The 26,672-nt window shown below is 38.7% G+C and overlaps 1 protein-coding gene across 3 annotated transcripts in view; it reads right to left on the bottom strand.

Moving 5' to 3' along the window:
• The window catches only part of LOC149223410 (Chaperone DnaJ-domain superfamily protein), a 473,939-nt gene that overhangs the window by 280,755 nt on the left and 166,512 nt on the right, over positions 1-26,672 (bottom strand). For all 3 annotated transcript variants that reach the window (XM_089383282.1, XM_089383281.1, XM_089383280.1), the window contains exon 3: positions 17,130-17,170. In XM_089383282.1, the coding sequence (XP_089239408.1) occupies positions 17,130-17,170 (41 nt within the window). The remainder of the gene's footprint in view (positions 1-17,129; positions 17,171-26,672) is intronic.

The raw sequence follows: 26,672 nt of genomic DNA, 5'->3' as shown, positions 1-26,672 counted from the left end.
TACTTGCTTTTCTCTGATCCCATCACTCAGGACCTCATGTATGTCTACAGGCCTTGCAACTTCACTAATATTCAGGGGTATCCTCACAACCTTCCAGATGTTGGTATAGACCAGATTCCACTTTTTCAAGGGAATAATGCGATCAATGTTAATGCTCACATCATTCATATTAAGACACGCTCATGTTGCTTAGTACAATCACGAGGATGTTAGAATGAAACTCTTTGTCCTTTCTTTAGAAGATGATGCCTTGCAATGGTTTTTGGATAAGCCTGATGCTACTTTTGATTCTTTGCAAGCCATCTTCAATGCATTCAAAGATAAATATGGGGACAAAAGAGAAGGGAAATATTTGTTCAAGGAACTCAACTCTATCAAGAAAAGGGAAAATGAGACAGTTGAAGAGTTTAATCAAAGATTCAATGGTATTCTTAAAGATATGACTCAAGATTACAAGCCACCTAACAAAACATTGTTGGAACAATATCTTGAGGCATTTTGTGTTGATACATCATATGAGATAAGACGTGCTAAGCCTACAAATTTAGTTGACGCTCAATCCATAGTTGAAGAATTGGAAAAAGATAAGAAAGCTTATGGTAAATCAGAGATTCCTTGCTTTGAAAGAGGTCTAGTGAAGTCTAAAGAAAAAGAAATTAAGGATGTAGAGCATGACCCGATTAAGGAATCGACTCATATGATTAAGGAAATGAGAATCGAGCATGATACAGAAATAAGTTCCATGCAAACTAGGTTGATCCAAATGGAAAGAAATCAAACTCAAAATGTTCAACCTAGAAACAATAGTAATAATAACAGAGGTAACATCAATCCATGGCTAATAAGGAATCCTCCGAACAATCAAAGACCTCCTACTCCTCATGAGTCTGCTAATGTTGTTGATCAACCTATTCCATTTTGCAGACCCTGTGAAAGTTTTCATGAGGAAAGTTCATGGGCTCTTGCTAAAAAACTCCTAGAGGAAGAAATCAATGAGCAGATAAATAATTTCAATACTTCAAAGGAAAGTTGTTGCGCAGACATGATATCTTCATCTTTTTCCATCAATAACTCCAATCATGAAAAAGATCCTATCACACAAATGTATGGTGCAACTCTGTCTCAAGAGTAGATTCTAGAATTTGCTAGAAGTAAAGGTTATACATATCAAAAGAAATGCAAGGGGACAAGTAAGAATAGACAGGTTGCATCCAAGAGATATAAATCAGGATTGAAAATATATTGGGTTGCATGGATAAACAGTATTAAGATGTTTGTCCCAGTGCTTAAACTTCTGAAGATTCCTTCTCAAAGGGAAACATTCTTCAAGGCTTTAGGCATGGCTCAACAGGATAAGGTTGATACACATCCAAAGGATGAAGAAATTAAGTTAAAGGATCTAAATTGTTATATGACTAATGAGGATAATCAGCCTTTCTTTCTTACATTAGAGGTTAATGATCAATTGCTTCATAATTGTGTGTTGGATTCTGGGGCTTTAATCAATGTCACAACTAAGAAGATTATGGACAAGTTGAATCTAAGAATCTTGAGGCCTTATCACAACATTTGCTCTATGGAGTCAAAGAAAATTGAAGTCCTTGGTGTGGTTAAGGACTTACAGGTTGCCTTGGCTAACTATCCATACAAAATCATCACCATGGACATAGCAATTATTGACGTGCCAGATGTATGGGGAATGCTTCTATCAAGAAAGTTTGCCGCTGACTTGGGTGGATGCATTCAGATGGACTTGTCATATGCTACTATTCCCGCAACAGCAAGTGGTTTGGTCAGGTTATACACGGAAGTTGAAAGAAGATACCATTTTGAAGATCCAAAGAAGCCAGATGATGATCAAAAGATCGAACCATAGGGTCATCCTTCAGAACATAATGGAGTTGTGACCAAATTCTTCCAACCCATGTATCATTTTTCTTCATCTCATCTTCCAAGCAAGAAAAGAAGGCGACATGAATTTGACAGAGGTGTGCAGCACAATGATGAACATTTGCATCAACGAAAAAGGATCAAGATTCAGCAAGGGACATTTGATAAACAGTCGATTGAATTACCTGTAAGCAGACAGGTGTTCAAGATTGTGCCACACAAATGGCATACGATGCCATTGGGCATCCTCTGTATTGTATCTCTAACGCTACTCTCTTAATTAGGATTTCAATTCCAACATTAGTAATTTTTATTTCATGCATTTATGTTTTATGCTTTAATGTGTTAAAACTTAAGAGTAGATATTTCTATTCCAGCTGATGTTTTATATATATATATATGATTTTAATTATGAGCAGATATCTACCTTATGTATCTTGTTTTCTTGGATGCATGATTTTGGATTCTCACATCACTTCAATGAAGCAATGTGTCCCCGTATGGAGCCAGAGGTTGTGCACATTTTGTCACAAGTCCGAGGAAGCAATGTACAAAATTTTTCAAAATCAGAATCATCAGCCAACTGCATGATATATCATTGTAAACCCAATTTTTGCAAGTTGTAATGTAAATGATGCTAGTATGACCGTTTAATTTTGTAACACCTCCTAGGTAAGCCTTTGATTTTGGCGACGAATTTCATCCTAGGAGGTTTTTTAACCTCATCGAATTAGGTGTGTTTCTAAACATGGATAATCGACAGAGTTTTTCCTCTAACTTAAACCCCAAAGCTAGGGTGGAATTCATTGAGACGGTCTTAGGTGAGTACTAGTGTTATATCAAATATTTGTAAAAGTGGTTTGGGAATAATTTAAGCTATTTGGCTAAATTATTTTATTACAGATCACTTGGTTTATACTAGAACATATTGTGTCGCAAAATTGGGTAATTATTTTGAGGGTCTATATGTAAAAGTGTATTCCCCCTTTAAGGATTCAATTATTTGTAATATTTGATGTAAAAAATATTTTAGTGCATTGTCCCTCATACTTAAACACCATGGCTAAAATATTTGAGAGTGGAAAAAATATTAATCCCCTCTTATGTCAATTAATTAATTTTTCTGGCCAAATTAAAATTAAATCCTAAGGCAGAAAATTAATTAATTTAGAGTCGATAAAAACTTTAGAGAAATTAATTTTCTCCAAGTACAAAATGACTAAAAAATTTGTGGGTCAAAAAGAAGTCAATTTTTGAAGGTCCCCCACCAAGGCAAAAATGGATTTTTTAAGAAAATTTAAGCCCTTGAACCTCGGTGGATGACTCAAGTCAAAATTTTGAGGAAATTAATCCAAAAAATTAATTTTTGAATTAATAAAAAATAGGTGTTATGAGAAATTCAAAATTTTCTTCAAAATAAATATTTTCCATAGCAAAGATTAAAAGATGATCAAATTATTATCAATAGTCGAGATTATTTTGATGGGGATCAAGCCAACTAGCCGTTATTTTCCACTTGGAGGATTTCTCTATAAATAGAAATTAGAATCCATTTTTGCTTCTCAAAGCATGATAAATGATGTGAACGAAAATTTTGGTCTTGGGCTATCAATTGATGATGTAAATTTGTAACGCTGGTATTGAGCCATTGCTCTATTGGGAACATTTTAATATCATAATAAAAAGACTTTAGGGTCCAGTTCATGGTGTTCTTGTTCCATTGATTGGTGATACGTGCTAGTTATGTGCTAATCCTATATTGTGCTTCATTGTTATATAAATTAATATTTAATTTGTCAATGATAGGACATTCTATTGCTAAAATTTGGTTTTATCTTAGGTGATCTGATTCATCATACGATCTAATGATTTGGTTTGAGAAAAATTATAGAAATTTGCAGGTACACTAGCCCTTGGGCTCCAAGTTCACAGAGGATGGGGAAGACCCGACCTTGTTTGAGCTCTAGGAATTTTTATATGATGTTCTTACTTCGCTAAAGGGCATGGCCAATATTCTAACTTTTCGAAAAATACATTAATCCATTGCAATTATTCAAAATTTATTTTCTCAGAAATTATATTTTACAAGCATTGTATATTTATAAATATTTTGTATATAATTTTGTAAAATAAATTTGTAAATAATTTCTAACCTTTGTTTGCAGCAGTTGGGGCTTATTTTTGAATTTTGTATATATTGGGGTTTTGGGAAATTTTATTTTATTTTTGCAGGTAAGAGTCAAGTTGATTAAGAATATTGTGTTGGGGTTTTGAGCTACATCTAGGCCCTTGAGAGTAAGATCTAGTCTCCATTTAATTTGCAGGGCCAACATCCAACAATTTTGCAATGAATTTGGGCATTTTTTAGCAAATTGCAGGCTTCAGAAATTTTTCTGCCCCTTGGGCCTAGCCGTCCAGCCCTTTCTCCTAGTCGTTTTCCCTCCTAGAGCCTTCTTCTCCCGTCGTCCTCCCTCCAAATCTGGTTGTTAGCCCTCTACGGGCTAGCCGCGAGCCTTAAAGGCCCTTTTAGGGCCTCAACCCTCTTCTTTAGCCTAGCCGCAGGCCTCCAAGGGCCTCGACCTCCCTCTATTTATGTTGTTGTGGGTTTGGTAATCCCTTTTGGGCCCTCAGCCCCCTCTATCTTCGTTGTCGCAAGCCTAAGGGGCTGCCTCCCCTTGCCGCAGGCCTTTCTAAGGCCTTAGCCCTCCTTTGCTTCCCCTTTTCCCTCCTCTGTCTGCCCTCAAGGAGCCTCCTCTCCCTCTGTCGCAGCCCTACTAGACCTTTTCCCTTAGTCGTTGTCTTTTCTTGGCCCTCTAGCCCTCATTCTTGCCTCATTCTAGCCCTTTTTGCCTCATTTCAATCATTGTTTGGGTTACCATTTGTTTTTTTCTCACTAACACTTGGTGGTTGTCGAGATATATAAGAGATTTTGAGCTAATACTTGTGATTTCAAGTGGTCATTCCATTGGAGAAATTTTGGGCAAGCGATTTGGTCATCTTCTAGGCCTAAAGGCCTATTGGTTTGCCTCTCCAAACCCTCATTTCATCTCTGTTTTAGTTGCAGCCTCTAATCATCTTAATAACAGTGGTAAAAATCTCATCTAAGTGTCATAAAAATCACTAACAAGTCACATAAATTCATTAAGTAGTCATCGCATAAATTGGGTAATCATTATTTGGCTCGTTTCATGAATTTGAGGACTGTCATATTGATTAAGGAAGTATAATAAGGTCTGATCATAGCAGTGATATTAGCATCCAAAAAGATTGTAGGCTCATCTAGCATTTGTCTCTTGTTTCCTTGCATCATTGTTTAGAGTCTTGTATTGGCAAAGTGGTTTAGCATTGGGCTGCCTCATTTGAATTTTTGCACTCATATGTGTCTCATCTCTTCCATCTAAAAGTGGTCTAGTTGAAATTAACTTACTGTTGTCATAAAAGTTGAGCATAAGTTGCATAACATTCCTAACAATGGTTTATGTTCTATTGATAAGCATAGCTCATTGTGAAAAGGCTTGTTTACATTGGTAGCATTGAATTGTTTAAGAGAATGACAAGTTGATTATATTGCTTAAGAATACTAACACATTGGTTTCTTGTGAGTTTCATAATCCTAAGAATTCTTAATTGTACACTAAGTAACTCACTCATACAAGAACTAATCAATCTCAAGAATTGAATAACATCTCGAATGATTAATATTGCTTAAGGGTGTTGGAGGCCTAATTGTTGAACATCTAATTGGTATTGCGGTAATCTAATCATTTAACAAATTGTTAATCTCTTGAGCAATTGTCATTGGCATCATTTTCATTCTTGTATTGTCTCTAAAGAACCTTGGTCTATTGTTCTAAGTAATATCGTGGATAAGTGTTAAAATTGGCAACTAGGGCCAAACTCCATGTGGGTCATCTTATTTATGACATCTGATATTTTTCCTTGATTCCTCTCGTCGAGAGGTGTAGGATTGATCTAACGATCATCCGATTCTGACAAGTTTTTATGAAGATAAGAATTTATTTGTAATTACTTGACAAATTGTCAAGGTCAGCCAGCAGCTAAGTGTGTGGCACACACGCCCAGCGTTTCATATAAATATAAGTGAGGTTGAGTCATTATCTGATCTCATCTCATCTTGTCTTCTTCTCTCTTACTCTCCTTACTTGATTGGGTTAACAAGAAGCAAATAACGTGGGAGAAGAAGGACACAACAAGGAGGCAAGGAAGACACAGCAAGGAGGATGACGCAGGGTTGTTCTGCATTGACTTTTGTTGACCTGGGTGCAGCAAACAAGAAGAGGACCGCATTGACCAGCGAGGGAACCATTTTGACTGTGGAGAGTCTCCCTCAAGCAAGCCGCAATCCTGATCTGTTGTCCATGCACCTGATCTGACTCACAAAGTGACCAGCACTCACTGGTTAGGGCTGACCGCAAGGCTACCTAGACATTGACCAGTTTTGAGCATTTCTTTTGGGCTATTTCAGGTCGTCCTTCATTGCTATTGAAGGCTGAGTTGGCTAAGGTTGACTCTAGGCTAATTGTGATCCATTTGATCCACTTTGCAAGCGTTGGTTAGGGCTTCTACTACCGCTGTCATAAAAATTACAGATTTGTACTATTCTACTATTTCTCTCTCTATTGAACTATTGAAGATTAAAGAAGAATTGATCAAAGGGTTTCCCCGCATTGGGGTTTGTCCCTGGCTAGTCGCCACATCTGGTGTCCCTTGTCTTGGCTTGTTTTCTGTCAATCTATTAATGTTCTATTTGCACTTTGCTTTATATTTATGTGATTGCTAAACAGTGTGTTGTCGCACAGAATGTCTAGGCACCACGACAATGGCTCAGATCGGGGGCTGTCACCCTGATCCCCAATCTCTCCATTTAAGTTGTCTTCCTACAATAGGCTAAGGGGGATAGACCCCATCGAAAAGTGGAATGAGGAACTAGTTGGGAACCAACCAGTTCGGGAGACACAGTGAAGCGATCAAGTGCTTGATTAAGATTTAGCAAGACTTATTGGATTTGATTAGATTTTAAACGATTGATACCAGTGCCTTATGGAGTCAACGATCTTATAGGGAAATAAAGGCCAAGTAATCGATTAGCAACTGCTGCTTTGATGAATGACTATTTTATATGAAATGCAGATCCTAAAACTAATGTGAGATGCAAGAATCTTGGTTAATTTTAGTTAAATTCCTATTTAAATGTGAACCCTTCAATCCTTTTTGTGTTGAGCCTGATTTTGTAGTAATTGGCAGAGAGAAGATCAGGAGAAGCACACTAAGGTATAATTAACGATACCTCTCTTGAAATTCTAACCTACCTGGTGCCTCCGGCACTGCAGAGAATTGTGGCTTTGGTGACCGCAAGGTCACCGTTTTAAGTACCATTAAAACAAGCTTCTCAAGAAAAGACAGATGGAGATCTATCTGTCTATCGACCAAGCTTAAGCTTGGAGGTAAATTTTATCTATGCAAAGTTAACTTATATGCAAATGCACTGGAAGATGAGATGAAGTTAGACTCGAGAATGGGAAAACACTTATGCCGCAAAAGCCCTCAATTATCCAAATGAAATGCTTGCCTTTTTTTAGATGAAAACTTAAAAAATAAACTCTTGAAGATACTATAGTTAAAACACCAACTTATTTCAAATCTTCTTGATATAAGTTAGCTCAAAGAAAACAAAAACAACTTTGCAATTTGATATCAATGTCAACAGATGTTCGAAAAAAAATACTCAGTTTATGAAACAAATGATATGCATTTTATCATAATTCCATGACAGAGTACTTAATTTTCAGAAATTAACTTTTAGGATAGTAGTAAGAAAAACTTTATGATAGCAGCAATATGACAATGAAAACAGTAAGCTATCAATGATATCTTTATGCCAAAAATTTACCGAAATTTTTCCAAACTTGCCCATATGAATTATCAAAAATTTTCAGCTTGTTATGATGTGATTTCCGGAATTATATCAGATCTGATATACTTATTACAGCCAGCGATTAAAACATGAAATAAGCCCAATGATGAATGTCCAACTCAAGAAATTAATTCCTTAATGTATTAGACAACTTAGGAACTGATTTTAGGCTAACCCACATGAAAAAATTTCCACTGTTATATTTCAGACTTTATAAACAGAATTATTCAGAGATAACAGTGACCCAAAATGTAGATCTAGGCCAAATTCTTGATACACATCAAACATAAATGACTTATTAATGTTTTAGCAATTTCTTAATTAATTTCAAACCACTTAGATGTGTTTTTCACCACTATTAGAAAGGTATATGATTGTTGTGGCAAACAGTGAGAAAAAAGATGGTTTAGAGATCAAACCCTTAGGTTCTAGGCCTTGAAGATCACTTGTCCAAGTTGCCGAAACAAAATTCAATATCTGAAACACAAATTTTAACCAAATTTTTTGTAAAAATCCACCGATGATTAGCTTCAGAAAATCAAATATTCAAATTAGAAATGGAGCAAGGGAATCTAGGGCCAATGAGAGCTAGCACTAGGCCCAATAGAACTAGTGTTGGGCTAGGAGAAGGCAGATCTGGGCTTAGGAGCTCCAAAACTTGAAACCCTTGTTCTGAAAAAAATAAAAAATAAAAAAATTCTTCAGATTTTCAGATTTATTGCAAAATCTTTAATGGTTGGCCTTGTAAAAAGATTTTGGATAAGATATTGCCCTCTAGGGCCTAGATCTGTCTCAAAACTCCCATATCTGCTTGAAAAATCTCAGATCTGAAAATTTACTTGGTTGATTTCTCATATCTATTCTTGCAAACAATCCTTGAGCCTAGATCTTGCCCTCCAGGGTCTAGATCTAGCTCAGATCTGAAGATTTACTTGGTTGATTTCTCAGATCTATTACCGCAAACAATCTTTGAGCCCAAATCTTGCCCTCCAGGGTCTAGATCTAGCTCAGATATAAAGATTTACTCGGCTGATTTCTCAGATCTATTCCTGCAAACAATCTTTGAGCCCAAATCTTGCCCTCCAGGGTCTAGATCTAGCTCAGATCTGAAGATTTACTTGGCTGATTTCTCAGATCTATTCCTGCAAACAATCTTTGAGCCCAGATCTTGCCATCCAGGGCCTAGATCTAGCTTAGATCTGAAGATTTTCTTGGCTAATTTCTCAAATCTATTTCTACACAAGTGAAAAGAGAAAAACCCAATACCCAATATGTACAAAAATAAAGAAAATCTCAAAAACCCAAGTGTTAAAATTCAAAATTATGTTACAAAATTTCAGATCCACACAAGTAAACAACAGATGTATACAAATAATTTATAAATCTATCAGATCTGAGGAGTATGAGTCCAACTCCGCACCCAGATCTGATAATCTAAGGCTTTTAATAGCCAAAATATTTAAAAGATTTTGAAATTTTAGAGAAGTACTAGCCCAAAAACACCTTGCAGAAAAAAATAAAAAAAAAAAATAAAAAATAAAATTAAAAAATAAAAATAAAAAATATTGTTAGATAAATCTTGAGGCTTATATGAAGTAGGTTCTTCAGAAAATATGTGTTGAGAGTTGGCTGGTCCAACCGAGGACTATCCCCAAACGCTCAATGAGAACCTGAGAGATCTTCTGCAAACACTAGATCAACCATCAAATCAAGTAGAGAAATAGAACAACAATAAAATTATGAAGAAATAGAGATACCTGCTACTTAATCAAAGTTAAAAATGTTACCCTAGATCCAAAAAACTAAATAAGATACATGTATTCAGATTATTCTAAGAGAGCTATTGATTGATAGTTTTCACGTAATATTAAGCAGAAATTAAAACAATGTTACCATAAATTCATGAAGAGGAACACTACAGCACGTTGAAACCCCAAAGACTTTTGCATTCATTCAAAAAAGTATACAAGAGCACTTGAGAGCTTAGTACACGATCCAAAGATCAGATGATCTCAACTGACCACTCACCTCCTATTTAAAGATAAATCTTCCAACCGCTAGTTCGAGTGATCCTTGTCAAAATAATCTCAACCGTTGATGAGGATCAAAATTTCTTTTAATCTCATCCGTCGAAATTTTAATTATTAAGGAAATTTCGAATTTTCAGTTAAATGCATTTTAATTAATTCAAAAATTAAATTTCTCAAAATTTTGACTTTGACTTAACCTCAGGGACCAAAAGCTCAAAATTTAGCAAAATAATCAATTAACCTTAGTCCCTGGACCTCTTAAAATTTAACTTTTAAAAGACCCACAAATTTTGCCTTTAAATTTACCTAGAACCTATAATTAATTAAATTTCTGGCTTAAGATTTTAATTAATTTTGGCCAGAAAATTTAATTAATTAACCTATGAGGGGATAAATTATTTTTCTAACCTTCAAGACACTTTACATCATGATTTTCACATTTTTTAAATCTCAAGGGGGGAAGCCCATTTGTAAAAGACCCTCACAGACTACCCAGTTCTGCAACACAAATATAACCTAGCAGATTAAGCAATTTGTAATCAAATACCCCAACCAAATAGTTGGGATTATCCCCAAATCACTTTTACATAGACTCGATCTAGAACACTAGGACTCCCCTAAGATCCCAATGATAAAATCCATTCCAACTTTGGGGTAAAGTTGAAGGAAAACTCTGTCGACCATCCTAAAATGGATTGGTGAGACAAAAAACCTCTCGGAATGTAGATCGTCACCAAAAAAGTAGTTTACCTAGGTGATTACATACACGACACGGATCTACTAAGATTATTTACATTATACACATACAGACTGGGTTTACAATATAAGATGATCCTCAGGCTAATGATGATCGCTGGATGGCAGGAACACATCGATCAGACGCTATCCCTTTTGCGAAAAAAGGGGGTGTACTGCTATGGGTCATTGACACATAGTGGTCAACACAGTTTCTAATAAGAAGAATTGAAGTAAACTGCTCTAAGCATAGAACATACCATCAATTAACATGGTATCAGAGCTGAAGTGAAGACAAATCCCAAGCAAGAGCAATCATCGAAGGCTATTGAAGCAATCTCAAAGACTTCATGGGGTCCTCATCACACTTCCCCACTGAATACAAGCTCCATGAGAAGTCTGACTATCACGGATGGAAGATGTCTCTCGATCTGACATTAGAAGAGCAGGAAGTGTTGGACCATGTGAGAGGCAAAATCGTTGAGCTTCCATCAAATGCATATGTTGCTGCTAGGAACAAGTGGACCAAGGGAGAAGTCAAAGCAAAGAAGTTCATTCGGGACTCTATAGACAAGCGCCTAGTGGCCTATGTTTCTGAGCTGACCACCTCCAAGGAAATCTATGATAGACTAGTAAGCTTATTTAAAGTTAATGATGCAAATCATGTTTTGTTCCTTAAGAATAAGCTGAAGGAAATTAAGAAGGGCAAAGATGCGAGGATGCAGACATACTTCTTAAGGATCACCGAGATCAAGAATGATCTCCTATCAATTGGGGAGGTCATTCCTGATAGAGAACTGACCATCACAACTCTCGGAGGGCTCCCATCTGAATGGTATATATTCAGAACCACTCTTCTAAACAATAATGTAATTCCTGGATTTGAGGAATTGATAGCGAGATGCATTCAAGAAGAGACAAGGATGGAAGAGAAGGAAATGTTTGCATTTAGAGGCAATCCTGCTACTTTCTCCTCTCATGCTAAAAGGAGAAACAATTGCGGATCTAAATCTAAAGGAAAGGCCAGACCGAAGGGTGGAAGAAAAGGAAGATGTTACATTTGCAACAAAATTGGCCACTATGCGAGGGAGTGCCCTGACAGAAAAGACACACATCATGACGATGATCAAAATCACTCATGAGGCAATCAAAGGAATGGTAGGTTCAATGGCAAAGGAAAGAGGAATGTCGTAAATCAAGGAAGTGGTCAACCCTCCAAGAAGGCAAGAAACTCAAGGTATGAATCTAATGTTGTTAACAATAAGCAAGATGAATATTATCTACCAGCAGCCCTCTCTACCACTACCCCGGACTCGCTGGAAAATTGGCTTATTGATAGTGGTGCCTCAAGGCACTTCACTGGTTACAAAGAAGCTCTCTCTAATCTGATAGAGAAGGAGACCAACCTGAAAATTGTTCTTGGGGAAAAGTCCAAATTTCGAATGAAAGGTGTAGGAAATGTTACTCTACAATTGAATTAGGGCAATACAATTCATTTGCAAGAAGTTCTATATGTACCTGATCTCAAAAAGAACCTGGTGTCCATTTCGGCAATGGATGACAAAGGCTACAAGGTGGCTTTCATCGATGGCAAGGTACGTGTATGAAAAAATAATTTTAAAGATGCTTTCACTCTTGAGTTTCAAGTTGATTCACTATATCAAGTCGGAGGAAGTCCGCTAGGTGTCATGTCTTGTGACATATCTCTTCAATCCGAACTATGGCATCGGAGGTTTTCTCACCTTCATTATAAAGCTCTACTCGATGTGAGACAAATGGTGACAGGGATGCCCGAGTTCAAAGTAGAGCAAGAAGGTGTATGTTTGGGATGTGCCGAAGGAAAGCTCAAAAGGGGACCATTCCCCTCAAGCCACAGCAAGACCTCCGATATATTGCAGTTAGTTCACTCCGACATATCTAGTATGATGCCTGTGAATTCTTTGGGGGAATATTTATATTACCTCACTTTTACAGATGATTATTCTCGCAAGACTTGGATATACTTCTTGAAAAAGAAGGATGAAGTGTTCTCATGGTTTCATCACTTCAAAGCCTTGATCAAGAATCAAACCGAAAAGAAGATCAAGATCTTAAGGACTAATAATTGGACTGAGTATGAATCCAATGAGTTCCGTGACTTTTGCAAAGAGGTTGGCATTAAGAGGGAGACTACAACACCATATAATCCTGAGCAGAATGGTGTGGCGGAAAGGAAGAATTGTACGATTGTGGAAGATGTCTGTGCTATGCTTCATGATCAAAGCCTTCCAAAGTTTCTATGGGCCGAAGCTGCGAATATCGCCGTATATGTTCAAAACCGATGCCCTCATCAAGCATTGGGTTCCAAGACTCCCAAAGAGATGTTCACTAGTAAGAAACCTGATGTATCTCATTTTAGAATTTTTGGAAGTCCTGTATGTTTTCATGTGCCGAAAGAGAAAAGGAATAAATTGGGTGCACCTGGAAAGAAATGAATCTTCGTGGACTATAGTGAAAATACTAAGGGCTATAAAATCTATGTGGTTGGTCAAAGAGTAGTCGAGATTAGCCATGATGTCACCTTTGGCGAAGATATGGCTCTTAGCAAAGTTGACAATCTTCCTATACTAAGGAAATCCAGAGCAGCTGACACCAGGAAACCAGAGGAAAAGGAAGATGAGACGATGCCTGATGTAGAAGAACCTATGGATCCTATTGATCCCCCTCCACAAGAGCCTTCCTCTTCTAGGAAGAGGCCCCGCATGGCTTAGGGGGACACGTGATGATGTCGAAGGGCACATTGCACCTAGAGGGACTTTCCGAGAAAGCAAGAAGCCGGCCAGGTATCAGGGATACTTGACCCTCATGAGCACAATCATTCAAAATGAGCCTTCATCGTTCACCGAAGATGTCAAGCATCAGGTATGGAAAGATGCTATGACTGAGGAATACGAGTCCATCATGAAGAATGATGTCTAGGATGTGGTTCCCGGACCCCAGGACAAAGCAGTTGTCACTTCGTAATGGCTTTACAAGATAAAGTATGGAGCTGATGGAAGTGCTGAAAAGTATAAGGCTCGTTTTGTCTCTCATGGCTTCTCTCAGAAGGTTGATATAAACTATGACAAGATATTTGCACCTGTTGCCCGATATACCACCATCCGCTCGATCATAGCCCTTGCTGCTTCGCAAGGATGGAACCTACATAAGATGGATGTCAAGAACGCGTTCTTGCATGGTTTGATCAAAGAGGAAGTCTATGTGGAACAACCAGAAGGATTTGAGATTCATGATCGGGAATCTCACGTGTGCAGGTCGAAGAAAGCCCTCTATGGGCTGAAGTAAGCACCTCGAGCATGGTATGAGAGGATCGATAGCTACTTGATGAAGCTGGGATTCACTAGGAGTGAAGCCGACCCTAACCTTTACTTTAAGGTTGAAGATGACAAACCTCTCATATTGGTGTTGTACGTTGACGACCTCTTTCTAACAAGTGCAAACCCTCTCATTCACAAATGTAAGAGGGAGTTGGCTTTTGAGTTTGAGATGAAGGACCTAAGACTGATGCACTATTTCCTAGGACTAGTAGTCTGGCAGAAGCCAGGGGAGATTCTCCTATCTCAAGGAAAATATGTGGTAAAGATATTGGAGAGATTCGATATGGTGGACTGCAAAGTCGTGACTACCCCGATGGAACTTGACTTCAAGAAGTTAAGCGATAGTGCTGCTGGACCTGCTTTATAAAATGCTACCGAGTATCGTCAACTCATCAAAGCATTGATGTTCTTGGTGAACTTCTGTCTGGATATATGTTTTGCAGTCAACACGTTGAGTCAACATATGGTTGAGCCTCACCACACAGATTGGATTGGTGCCAAGAATCTATTGAGATACCTTCGTGGCACAATCACTCATGGGTTGAGACACACTGCCAGAGATGTGAGACTACACAGATATACTGATGCTAATTGGGCAGGAAGTGGACCAAAAGAGCACTTCCGGGTGTTGTTTCTCTTTGGGATCTGCCTCGATATCCTGGATGGGTAGGAAGTAGAAGTCGGTGGCTTTGAGAACCACTGAGGCAGAGTACATTGCTGCGAGTATGGCCTCTTGTGAGGCGGTCTGGTTGCGGAAGCTGTTCAGTTCTCTGTTTGGATTTACATTGGATACTACTGTGATCCTGTGTGACAACCAAAACAGGATTCGTTTATCAAAGAATCCCGTATTTCATGATCACTCCAAGCATATCGATATCAGGTACCACTATATTTGGGATATGGTGCAACAGGGAGCAATAAGGCTCCAACATATCGGTACAGATGAGCAGGTCACCGACATTTTGACGAAGCCCCTGGGAAAGGTCAAATTCTTGACTTTCCAAGAACGACTTGGTGTCGTTGAGAGACCCTCTTATGAGGGTCGTATATGATGCATACGTTGAGCTCTGGAAGCTCCAGGGGACTTGGGGTACTTCTTAGAGCGACATGCGACCAGAGGGCGACTCACCCTTCCCTAGTGGTGCGCTGTGTACAAGGTTAAAGGTCCAACCTTCCCCTATGATACCCCGTGGCAACTTTGGGACAAGATGATTAGTTCTCCTGTTGAGGAATCCTACCCATGCAGTCTGGGACTCATGGGAAGTGCCTCTCATCTGATCAATGAGCAGGGAAATGGTGTTAGGAACCATAGTAGTAATATCGATGGACGCATCATTGTATCTACTGTACTCCCTATGCTAGGATGATACAGGGTTGAAGGTTCAACCTTCCCCTATGATACCCCGTGGTGACTTTGGGACAGGATGATTAGTTCTCCTGTCGAGGCATCCTACCCATGGAGTCTAGGACTCATGGGAAGTACCTCTCATCTGATCAATGAGCAGGGGAATCGGGTTAGGAACCATAGTAGTACTATCGATGGACGCATTGTTAGGAACGATAGTAGTACTATCGATGGACGCATTGTTGTATCTACCGTACTCCCTATGCTAGGATGACCTCCATTGATCTGGGATCAATTAGACTGATCTGGGATCAGTGAAACTGGTATGACACACTCTCTGAGACTGACTTCAGGTCAATGGAGGATGGTATGACACATCCTCGATCATTTCTTCTTCTTCATAGTTCAGCAGAGCCGAACAGTGCAGGGGAGTGCATTTGATGGCAGAGATAGTACCGACAATAAGACAGATTAACAGATGGAGTTCTCCCTAGTTGAGAGGGAGTGTTAAAATTGGCAACTACGGCCAAACTCCATGTGGGTCATCTTATTTATGGAAGCTGATACTTTTCCTTGATTCCTCTCGTCGAGAGGTGTAGGATTGATCTAACGATCATCCAATTCTGACAAGTATTTATGAAGATATGAATTTATTTGTAATTACTTGACAAATTGTCAAGGTCGGCCAGCAGCTAAGTGTGTGGCACACATGCCCAGCATTTCATATAAATATAAGTAAGGTTGAATCATTATCTGATCTCATCTCATCTTGTCTTCTTCTCTCTCACACTCCTTCCTTGATTGGGTTAACAAGGAGCAGCTAATGTGGGAGAAGAAGGACGCAACAAGGAGGCAAAGAAGACGCAGCAAGGAGGAGGACGCAGGCCTGTTCTGCATTGACTTTTGTTAAGCTGGATGCAACAAACAAGAAGAGGACTGCGTTGACCAGCGAGGGAACCATTTTGACTGCGGCCTAGTGTGGGGAGTCTCCCTCAAGCAAGCCGCAATCCTGATCTGCTGTCCATGCACCTGATTTGACTCACAAAGTGACCAGCGCTCACTGGTTAGGGCTGACCACAGGGCTGCCTAAACATTGACCAGTTTTGAGCATTTCTTTTGGGCTGTTTCAGGCTGTCCTTCATTGCTGTTGAAGGATGAGTTGACTAAGGTTGACTCTAGGCTAATTGTGATCCATTTGATCCACTTTGCAAGTGCTGGTTAGGGCTTCTACTATTGCTGTCATAAAAATTACAGATCTGTACTATTGTACTATTTCTCTCTCTGCTGAACTATTGAAGAATAAAGAAGAATTGATCAAAGGGTTTCCCCGCATTGGGGTTTGTCCCCAGCTAGCCACCACATCTGGTGTCTCTTGTCTTGGCTTGTTTTCTGTCGATCTATTAATGTTCTATCTGCACTTTACTTTATGTTTATGTGATTGCTAAACAGTGGCTAATAAGAAGAATTGAAGTTGGTAATCATTGATGACATAGAATTCACAAGAATGGGTTTAAACTCAGTGAATTGAATTCACTATATGGATGATTGCATGCACACTGTGTTACATTTTCTTCATTTTCAAGAAAAAAAATCTCATTTCAAGCTTGCAACGGGAAAGATATTTTAACAGATTCCATTACATGCACATAATTATAATAAGGTTTCACTCATATGCTATAATGCTCATTTGCATGTATCAACGTAAGCATAGTAGTAGGTTGTCATTAAGAAATTATGGAGAGATCCATGTTATGCCTCCATCTTCTAAGCATACACCATGTTTTTATTAGAAAAACATGATAAACATTTTACTTGCCTGGACATTAGAGGGCACTCACCTTTGAATGTATTCTCCTTGCGAAATGCGCTTGATAAGAATCTGCACATTCAAAAGGCAGTAAATGTCATTCTGAAATTTGTCATAGGAAGGAAGAAAGAAATTATATGCAACCATAACCATAAACATAGAAATAAAAGCTTAGAATATTAGCAAAAGCATAATTAACAATACTATTTCTGTCATGAGTGGTTGGTAATAAGTCTTTTTGATAAGATAGCATTGCATTATTTTGTAAATTGTATTGTCATTTTTTAATAAAATTTAGCATATTATGAAGTTATGTCGTATGCATTTGGCACTTTGTAGTAAATGTTGGACGAGGTTGCACATATTACACCATACAAGGGCTACAATGGGACCATGGCATATGGAGAAGGTGTCCACTAGACACTTGTTTCATTTCAATGTGTGTGTGGCTAGTGTACATTGTGAAATCCTATGTCACTTCAAGGATGTGTCCCTAAAATTTCCCTCCCCAATAAGTGCAAAGAGAAGAGGAAAAATCCAAGGACTTCCATGGGACAGCAGGGGATGTAACTTCCATCTCAATGTTATGTGTCCTATACTAAAATACACTATTGCATTAATATGGAATGGATATGAGATATGCACAATTATTCACTAAGATATTTGTTACCTCCCAAACTCTCAGTTACCAAGCATAAAATGAAGACCCAAGGGCAACTTAGAGGGTCTGCCCATTGTCAACTCAATAACTTCCTCTCTCACTTTAAGTTGACTCTTCTCCAACATAAGGCGGGTAGCCCTGAGTAGGATTGCTAAAACTATGACAAGGAGGCTCAAGTTTATGTGAAAATATAACTTAGCCAAACATTGTTTCTTGTAGCATGGTAAAATAATGGGGTGATGGAGGACAAAGGACTAGTGCCTGTTACCCATCCAAAAGGGTAACCCCTAAGGGAAAACTTATCTCATAATTGTTCAACTTGTTAGCCAACAACCCTATGACGATCCATAGCCTCAAAAGCCCTCCATCCATGCCCTGGTAGGTGCTTTACTTTATTCACCCTACTCATCAAATGAAGGTGGGTCATAGATTATAAGGTACACTAACCACTTTTGTAAACTGGTTTCACTTAATGTCTAAGGGGATTTTAGTATGAATCATAGGTTGAATTGGATGATAGAAAGCTTTTGGTTGTATTCATGTTCCCATGTTTCACCATGGTGGTTATCCCTTGCCCCTAGTCTAGTGTGACATTCCTTGAGGCCTTGGTTTCCACTGTGGAGGAGAGCCACATATAGGAGGCACTGATTGATGTTTGTGTGACCATCATAATCCATACTTAACACTTTCCATCTATCTCTTGTATCCACATCCCATTTTCGGGTTGATTGTTATCTATCACCAATATTAGTTCCATGTTTTTCTCATTCTCGAGTAAGGGCCCAGAAACATTGCGCTAAGAGGTTGATGCACAAAAAGAAAAGAAAGAACATAGGCCATGATGATAAAATGTAAAAAACAATTGGCTAGGATATAATAAAGTATGTGGACAAAAGCCTAGCCTGAGCTCTCCCCCCTTCATTTGCCTTCACCCAGTGCCTAGCTAATGCGTGAACAATCAAAATGAAAGAAACTATGAATATCCCAACCCCAATGAGCAATAAACTATTTCATCTTTAAGGGGTTAGTGATGCATAAAGGAAAGCCTATAACAAAAGCTATACAACAAAAAGAAAACTAATGAAGAAAAAGACACACAATAGGAGTGGTAAAAATAGGACAAGGAAAGGAGTAACTTAGGTCCCATGATTGCTCCCTCTCACATTATAAAGCTCAAGAATGATGGAATTTCATAGCTAATACAAAGACTATGGCATCCTCCATGAAATAAACTCCTACCATATCAGTAACCACTTGCCCCTACTAATTGATGGGTTGGCCTAGGAACTAGCGGGATCTCGACAAAAAGTTAAACCCACACAAATTCGCAAACTTAAGGAGCTTCAACCTTCTTCAGATCTTCATTAAGCTCATAGCCTCAGAGAATTCCAGCGAATTACTTAATCAAATCATGTTGCAAATTTTATGCCTTTTTAGGTTCAACGACGTGGCTATATATAGTGTTGGAGGGGGTGCCTATATTGGGGCCAACCTGACCAAGAAATGAATAATTTCATTAAAAAACATGCATTTTTACAAGAGCCGACCTAAACCAATCAAGGTTGACTTGAAACAGGAGGCTTAGGCCACTCCAAAAAAAAATTAAGCTCCTTTCAAATAGTCTTTGACACATGGACTTATGACAATTTGCATTACAACTTTTGACCTCCTTCTAGGGCAAGAATGAAGTATTAAGGCCATAAATTCTTGGGGCAGAGATGTTGGTGCTAAACCCATCTATGGTGCATTAGACTTCAAAAATTAATCTCTCCAACCAAGAGGACCCACAAGGCATGCCACCTATCAAATGAAATGGCATAGGCTACTAATATAGAGGGTCCTTCTACCCAAATTCACTTGATTTGTGCATGCAAATCACCAAACAAATGCTTGCCAACTCACCCTTTGACAGCAACAACAATTTTTCCAACAATCTCCCCCTTTGTCAATGATGTCCACACTTATGCTCCCCTTGTCATCATGCTCCATGCTTCAATTCCTTCGTCTTCATGTTGCACTTCCTTTTCTCTCCCCCTTTGACATCAGTGGCAAAGGGTGACTTATGTCTTTGGGGATGCTCCCTTTGAACATATGGCACTCAACAGGACTTCCATATTCTTATCCATCCCTTCTTTGTTGCCCTTATGGTTCTTTTGCTTGGCTGTAATTTTCTTCCGCTCTGCTTGGTCTAGAACATATATGTTGTGTGGCCTTCTTCTGGTTGTTGCAACTAGTCTCCCCAAGTCTTCTCTGATTTCGCACTTCCAAGAGTCAAACAAGAGATTATACCCTTGATCACACACCTTGCCAAAACTAAGAAGATTGTGCTTCAAATCCTTAACTAGCAAAACATTTTGTGTCTTCATATGTTTGCTTCCAAGGCTTGCTACACCTTTTCCAAGTATCTTGACAGAAGAGTTATCTCCAAATGCAACACTACCACTTTTTTCTTTTAAGCTAACTAATTTGTTTTGATCTCCAGTCATATGTGTCGAGCATCCACTATATATGTACCAATCTTCTTTATCTTTAGCGATCAATAATAGATTGCAATTTTCCTTCTTTTTCTTCTCTAATGTCATACTCGACTTCTTTGTCTGCATGATTGGAGCATTCTCTTCCACAAGCATGTAATCCTGTGCCTTGTCACCAAGATTATTACACGTACATCATACAATGTTTTGGTTCATTAGTGGTTCAAATGGATTGTAGTTTCCATCGACATTTCTAGGTCGTATCTTGTATTAATTTTACAATGAATTGCTTTAATCCCCAAAAATTTCCGCAAGAGCAATAGTGACCAGGAAAGATATTTTCATACCTGGGAAAGTAGGATGATCTTTTGAAGTTCTTTTGCCTTAGAGGAGGTTCAACCCATTGCTGATCATTTTTATGATGGATTTTCTTGGAAACATTAGCAAAACATCTTGAAGTGATGACATTTCTAGATTCTCCTTTAATTTTTTTATGATATTCCCAATTACCAATATTGCTAAGGGAAATATCAATCTTGCCCAATTTTGTCTTATTTCATGTTTGCACGTAGGAGATGTGGGTTTAGAGGTCCCACATGAATTTTGGGATTAAGTGGGGGCCCAAACATTAGGAAGGAAGGGAAATATTGCGGCTCTAGTGGAGTGTCGGGGCAACCCCATGGAGAATTACGGCCCACATGTGGAAGACACTCTCTTTGGAGCAAAGTTGGTGGGGAAAGTCGAGCTCAGCCCACATAGGCATCTTGGAGGCTCTTTGATAAATAGAGCAAGAGGCACTCATTTTGGTCATTCGAACATCTATTTAGAAATTGTCTTTGACACAGCACGCCTGAGCTAAAGCCAAGTCTGCAGTGTTGTTTCAGTTTAACACGAGTGTCTCCGAACGGAGATCTCAACCCTTGCTTCGGTGGACTTCGAGTGCCAACCCAAGGAGGGATTCCTACCTATACCAGTTTGTACCAGCAACAGGGAGTGCGAGTTTGTGGAGAGGATTGGTAGCAACAACACAGGGACTGCGTAGTTCTTGGAGGAGGCAAGCTTGGAGGTTAAGGAATGAAGGGAATTAGGGGTTGAAACTTGAGGTGGAGTCCGGGGAAGCGTTGTGGGGTCTTTTCCTGCATTTTGGTGGAGCAGCAAATGCAACAATTGCTATAGGTTACATATTCTGCTTGTGGAGGAGGGCCAAGCATTTGGGGGTCAATTTTGGAGCGTCAAAACTAGGACAAACCCTTTCACGGTTTTTTTGGGTTTATTAAGGAGACGCCAAGATTAATTTGGCAGAATTTTCTGGGCAGATTTGAGGGGTCAAACAAGGGCCACAACTCAGTTGGCAGCTAGAGGAGCTAGGGGAAAATTGGGCTGAAATTCCAAGGCCAACATTCAGCAAATTCCTTCATGGGTTTTTGTGGGTTATTGGTGGAGAGCTTGGGGTTAATTTCCTGGAATTTTCTGAGCATTCGAGGAGGCCCTAGCAGCAATTCTTGGCAACCAACAACAGATTTTCTACATAGTTCCAGCGTAGAGCTAGGAGAGAGCAACGACAGATTTGAGAGGGATTTCTTATTGTTCATTAGGGCTAACTTAGCTTGCTTTGAGCAACCCCAGGTGCACTCTTTCCAACACCACATTGTACCCTCTTATTTATTAATAAAATGGCTTAGATCAGCGCAGTTCATGGAGATTTCTCGTTGTTAAATGTGTTGTGAATTTTTGTATGTATTTATGCTATATTTGCTTTGTTTAACGTTGTATATTTCCATTAGGAACATTACAGTGGTATCAAAGCATGATTTTGGCTAGTTGTGGGTCTAAATCACACAAATGCTAAAGTGCTATCATGGACTAGAATTCCAGAGGCTAAAACACTAGTCCCACATTATTCTCCAGATTGAACTTATGCCCAAAAATGTCTCACCAGGAGAAATTTGAAAATGTTACTAGGAGCATTGAGAGACTAGCGTGTCTTCTCAAAGATTGGTTGTCAGCAAGAGCAGCAAGAAGAAACAATAGTTGTCAACCCGCAAATTAAAAAAATAAGAGGATCATTTTTGTTGAACAAAACGCTAGTAGTAATACTGCAGAGATGAAGCTGGGAGAAGGAGGTAGTGAAAAGATGAGAGAGAACATACCCTTGGAGGAGGGAGATCATCTAGATACGTTCCATCCGATTGAGCATGAGGGTAATGGCACACAGAAGGAGCACGAGGATACACCTAGTGTGATGAAGGAGTCACCACTATTGGAGTTTCCTATGGTAGCCCTAGTAGACAGATTGGAGGGGGCAATTGAGCACACATCCATTGATGAGGTATCCATTGATGAGGCATTCTGGTCTATGACAGCTTCAGAACATCAACCACCTACAATTGACTAGTGAGCATGTCTTGCATGTTGGGTTGTCTATGGAGGAGCAATTGGAGGCTCATGTCGATCCCATGATGGAGGAGGATTTGCATCCATCCTTTGGGCTAGCCATTAAAGAGGGGCAGCATAGAGACCACCCGTTGGGATTCCAGCATAGTTCGCTTCAGAGGTGCACTAACAGGATCTATAGTGTTATCAGCCAACCCCTACGCATTGGATTGAGAGAGGCGGAGTTGTCTAGAGTCTAGACATACCAGAGGGGATGACCAGATTAGCAGCACTATTGGGTCACCCTTGCCCATTGGAGAGAGGGAGACCGAGCTACCTAGTCAGATCTCATATGTTGACTTGGATAATGGGATGAGACGATTGGAGTTGCACAAGGTGCAACATCCGCATGTCGGGGTTGTTCTATGTGCGAGAGTTCGTGCATTTGATCCCTCTCTTGGGGATGGATGGCAAGAGATTCTGAGTTGGTACCTAGTGGACTGGACTGGACTGAAGGAGATGGTCATAGTCTGGAGTAAAGCTCAGTGGGAGCTCTTAGACATCGAGGGCACTAGAGGCCCAGGTTGGCGTTGGGATCCAGGTGGAGCTCCCTATTCAATATCAGACATGCGGGAGGGCTATGGCATTGATGAGGTAGTCAACCTAGTGACTAAGCACATACATTCCTTAGGGGAATACCAGTCGACATTAGCGGACAAGAGGTTTGTGAGCAGGCTGCATGGATTGTAGTGGCATGTTGGTTGCATATGCGGTCACAAGATGAATAGCATTCTCTAGCCACCAGACCGGGCATTGTATGGAGATGATGTTCTCCCATTGGGGTATTGGGGAAAGGAGTCATCGACGATCGGCACAGCAAAGATATCCCCTCTAGCAGGTGTGGATTTAGGTTGCTTAGGTTTACCAAGGTAGATTCTCACATTCCTACAGTGCAACAATGTGTCCCCAAGTAGAGCCAGATGTTGACCACTACATGTCAACTACCCATAGCAATATACCCCCTTTTTTCGCAAAAGGGATAGCGTTTGATCGACGTGTCCGTGCCATTCGACTATCATCATCAACCCGATAATGTTATGTTGTAAACCCAATCTGCATGTGTAAATTGTAAATAATCTTAGCAAATCTGTGTCATGTATGTATTTGCCTAGGTAAACCTAATCTTCTAATGATAATCTATGTTCTGGAAGGTTTTTTGTCTCACTGACCCATGGTCGACAGAGTTTTCCTTCAGCCTAACCGCAAAGCTGAAATGGGTTTTGTCATTAGAATCTTAGGGGAATCCTAGTGTGCTACGTCGAGTTTATGTAAAAGTAATTTGGAGATAATTCTAACTATTTGGTTAAGTTATTACAAATTGCTTGATCTGCTAGATTATGTTTGTGTCGCAGAACTAGGTAGTCTATGAGGGTCTATGTCAAATGGGTTCCCCCCCCGAGATGTAACAATGTAAAAAATCATGATGTAAAGTGTCTTGAGGGTTAGAAAATGTCTTATCCCCTCATAAGTCCTAGGTCCTAGGTGGTTTTTTCAAAGGCTAAGTTCGAGGGTCCAATAAAAATAATAAAAAATAAAAAAAATAAAAAATAAAAAATAAAATCAAATAAATTTTTAAAAATAAAATAAAATAATAAAATAATAATAAGTCAAAGTTTTGAGGAAATCAATGCAAAATTTTAATTTTTAATATATTAAAATGCATTTAAAATTTCGATGGATGAGATTAAAAGAGATTTTGATCCTCATCGACTGTCGAGATCATTTTGACATGGATCACTCGAACTAGCCATTGGGAAATTTTCCTTTAAATAGGGTGTCAAGGGTCATTTGAGATCATTGGATCTTAGAGTCTTATGCTAAAGAAAGCTCTTTTGTAGTCATTTTTCATGTGCAATAAAGAAAGACTTTGGGGTTGAAATCTTGTTGGTGTTACTCTTCCGGAAATGCTGTAAGATGTTTTATTTCTGTGCATGCTTTTAATTTCAGCCATTGATGATAGCTTTATGAAGAGTGATTTTAAACACAGGTATCTTGTTTAATCGCTAGGGTTTGAATGGTTGTTAAATCTCTAGATATGATGGGATGTATCTCCATTAGATCTGGATTTTAGTATCGTTTTCTTCCTCTTTGTTAATGGTTGAAGTAAGTTGTGCAGGAAAATCTTGATTTTGAAGATTAACGGGGGTTTGGGAAAGTTCTCCGCTGAACCAGCCAACTCCCAAGAAAGCATTTTCTAAAGAGCCCAACTGGTTTTGATCTCAGGCTTATCATTAGAATTTTTCTGGTGAATGCATGAAGGGTTTTCTGAAGCACGTCATCTTGTATTCGAAATCTTAAAAAATATTTCTATGACATACTAACAAATCTGGCTATTTAAGAGCCTGCAGCTTGTGAATATTGTAATTACTTAGCTAGGGTTTTTTTTTTAAGGTTTCATTATTATTTTGTTTCTGGGCATTTTGCTTCTATCATTGCAGGTACAGATTTTGAAGATTCTTCAGGGTTTTCCATCAGGAAATCTGATTAAGGTTTCCATCAGGCAATCTAAAGCAGGAAGGGTTTAAAATTTTAATTAAGTTTCTGGAATACGGGTATGTTACCTCCAGTTTCAATTTCTCTGCTACCCAAGGTCGATTTTTATTTTCTGACAGAAAATCTCAAATTTTTTTTATGCTGTCCGGATCTGCAAACCCTTCCACTGCTACTGCATGCGTCTATTCCTCTGCCTGTGCAATGTGCCAACCTCTCTTTGTTGTCCCTTCTGCGCTGCCATCCTTACCCATCTCACTGCCTCATTTCTCTTCACCGTCTAGCTCCACACACTGTGGCTCCACCTACAAATACCCACATTTTCCTATCCCTATGCAGCCCCTTCACCATTCCACGCAGCTCTGTGGTTTTTCTCCTCTGCATACTAGCCAAACCCTCCATCGACCCACGTCCTCATCACCTAAATGCTGCCTCCATCAACGTTTACTTGCGGTCCCCTCTTGGTTGCTTGTTACCATTGCTAGTCCGCTCTCCGGAACCCCCATGCTAACCTGCAAACTCGTCAAAGCTGCCATCACTGCCCTCCTCCCGTCAATCACCTAAATACAATACACACACCAAGAAATAACAAAATTTGATCTCATTTTAGTTTTTACCCATACGCAAGGTTAGCATAGGTATATTGTTTATTTCTATGCGTCTGTTTTAGTTTTAGGCTAGGGTGTGTATTTACTTATTCACTTTAAGTTTCACTTTAATAAATTGTAGTTTAGATATTTATTTTTATTTATTTTTGGTTTTAGGTTAGGCTATATTAAAATTTTCGACTTTTTTATTTTAGTTTAGATTTTGATTATTGTTTTATTTTGATAAAAAAAAGAAAGTATAAATAGAATAATAAAAAAAATCCTAAAATAGCATAAAAAGCACAAAAAAGTTCCTTTTAAGTTCTAGTTTTAGAATTTAGTCTTCTTTTCTTTGTGATATTGGTTTATTTTTAATCATTTAAAAAATAAGAAAATAATAAGAATATTTGAAAAAAAATAAAAAATATATTTTTTTTGAAAAAAGCCTAATTAAAAATTAAAAATTCCTTTTGATGTCTTTTTTCTGTTGTGGGATTAATATTTGTCGTTTTTATATAGTTAAACGTGCTTAAAATTTTATATCTGAAGAATAGCTATATGAAAGTGGTAACTCGTTAGCATTTAAATTTTATGGTTATTTAAAACTTTTGACCTTTTGAAGTTTAACTGCGAAAGCTTTGTGCATCTTTTGAATATCTTGCATCTGGTGAAATTAATCATTGCTTGGATTATATAATGCTCGTTATATGTTGGATATTTTGTAAACATTTTCACGCAATCATTAAATTACCTCATAAGCAACAGCAGCTAATTAATTACTTGGTTTTCATTAACTGCATAAGGCACTGGTCTTAAGCATTTAGGGATCTAATCAAATTCTAAAATCAATCAAGTGCTTGTTTCCCCCTGCTGTGTCTCCGAAGCCAGCTGATTCCCAGTTGGTCTTCCTTCATCCCATAGGGTCTACC

This window comes from Pinus tabuliformis, chromosome Q, assembly GCF_031772625.1.
Source record: "Pinus tabuliformis cultivar Carrire ecotype Pingquan chromosome Q, CPIR1, whole genome shotgun sequence".
Lineage (NCBI taxonomy): Eukaryota > Viridiplantae > Streptophyta > Pinopsida > Pinales > Pinaceae > Pinus > Pinus tabuliformis.
This window is presented reverse-complemented; position numbering and strand designations above follow the sequence as displayed.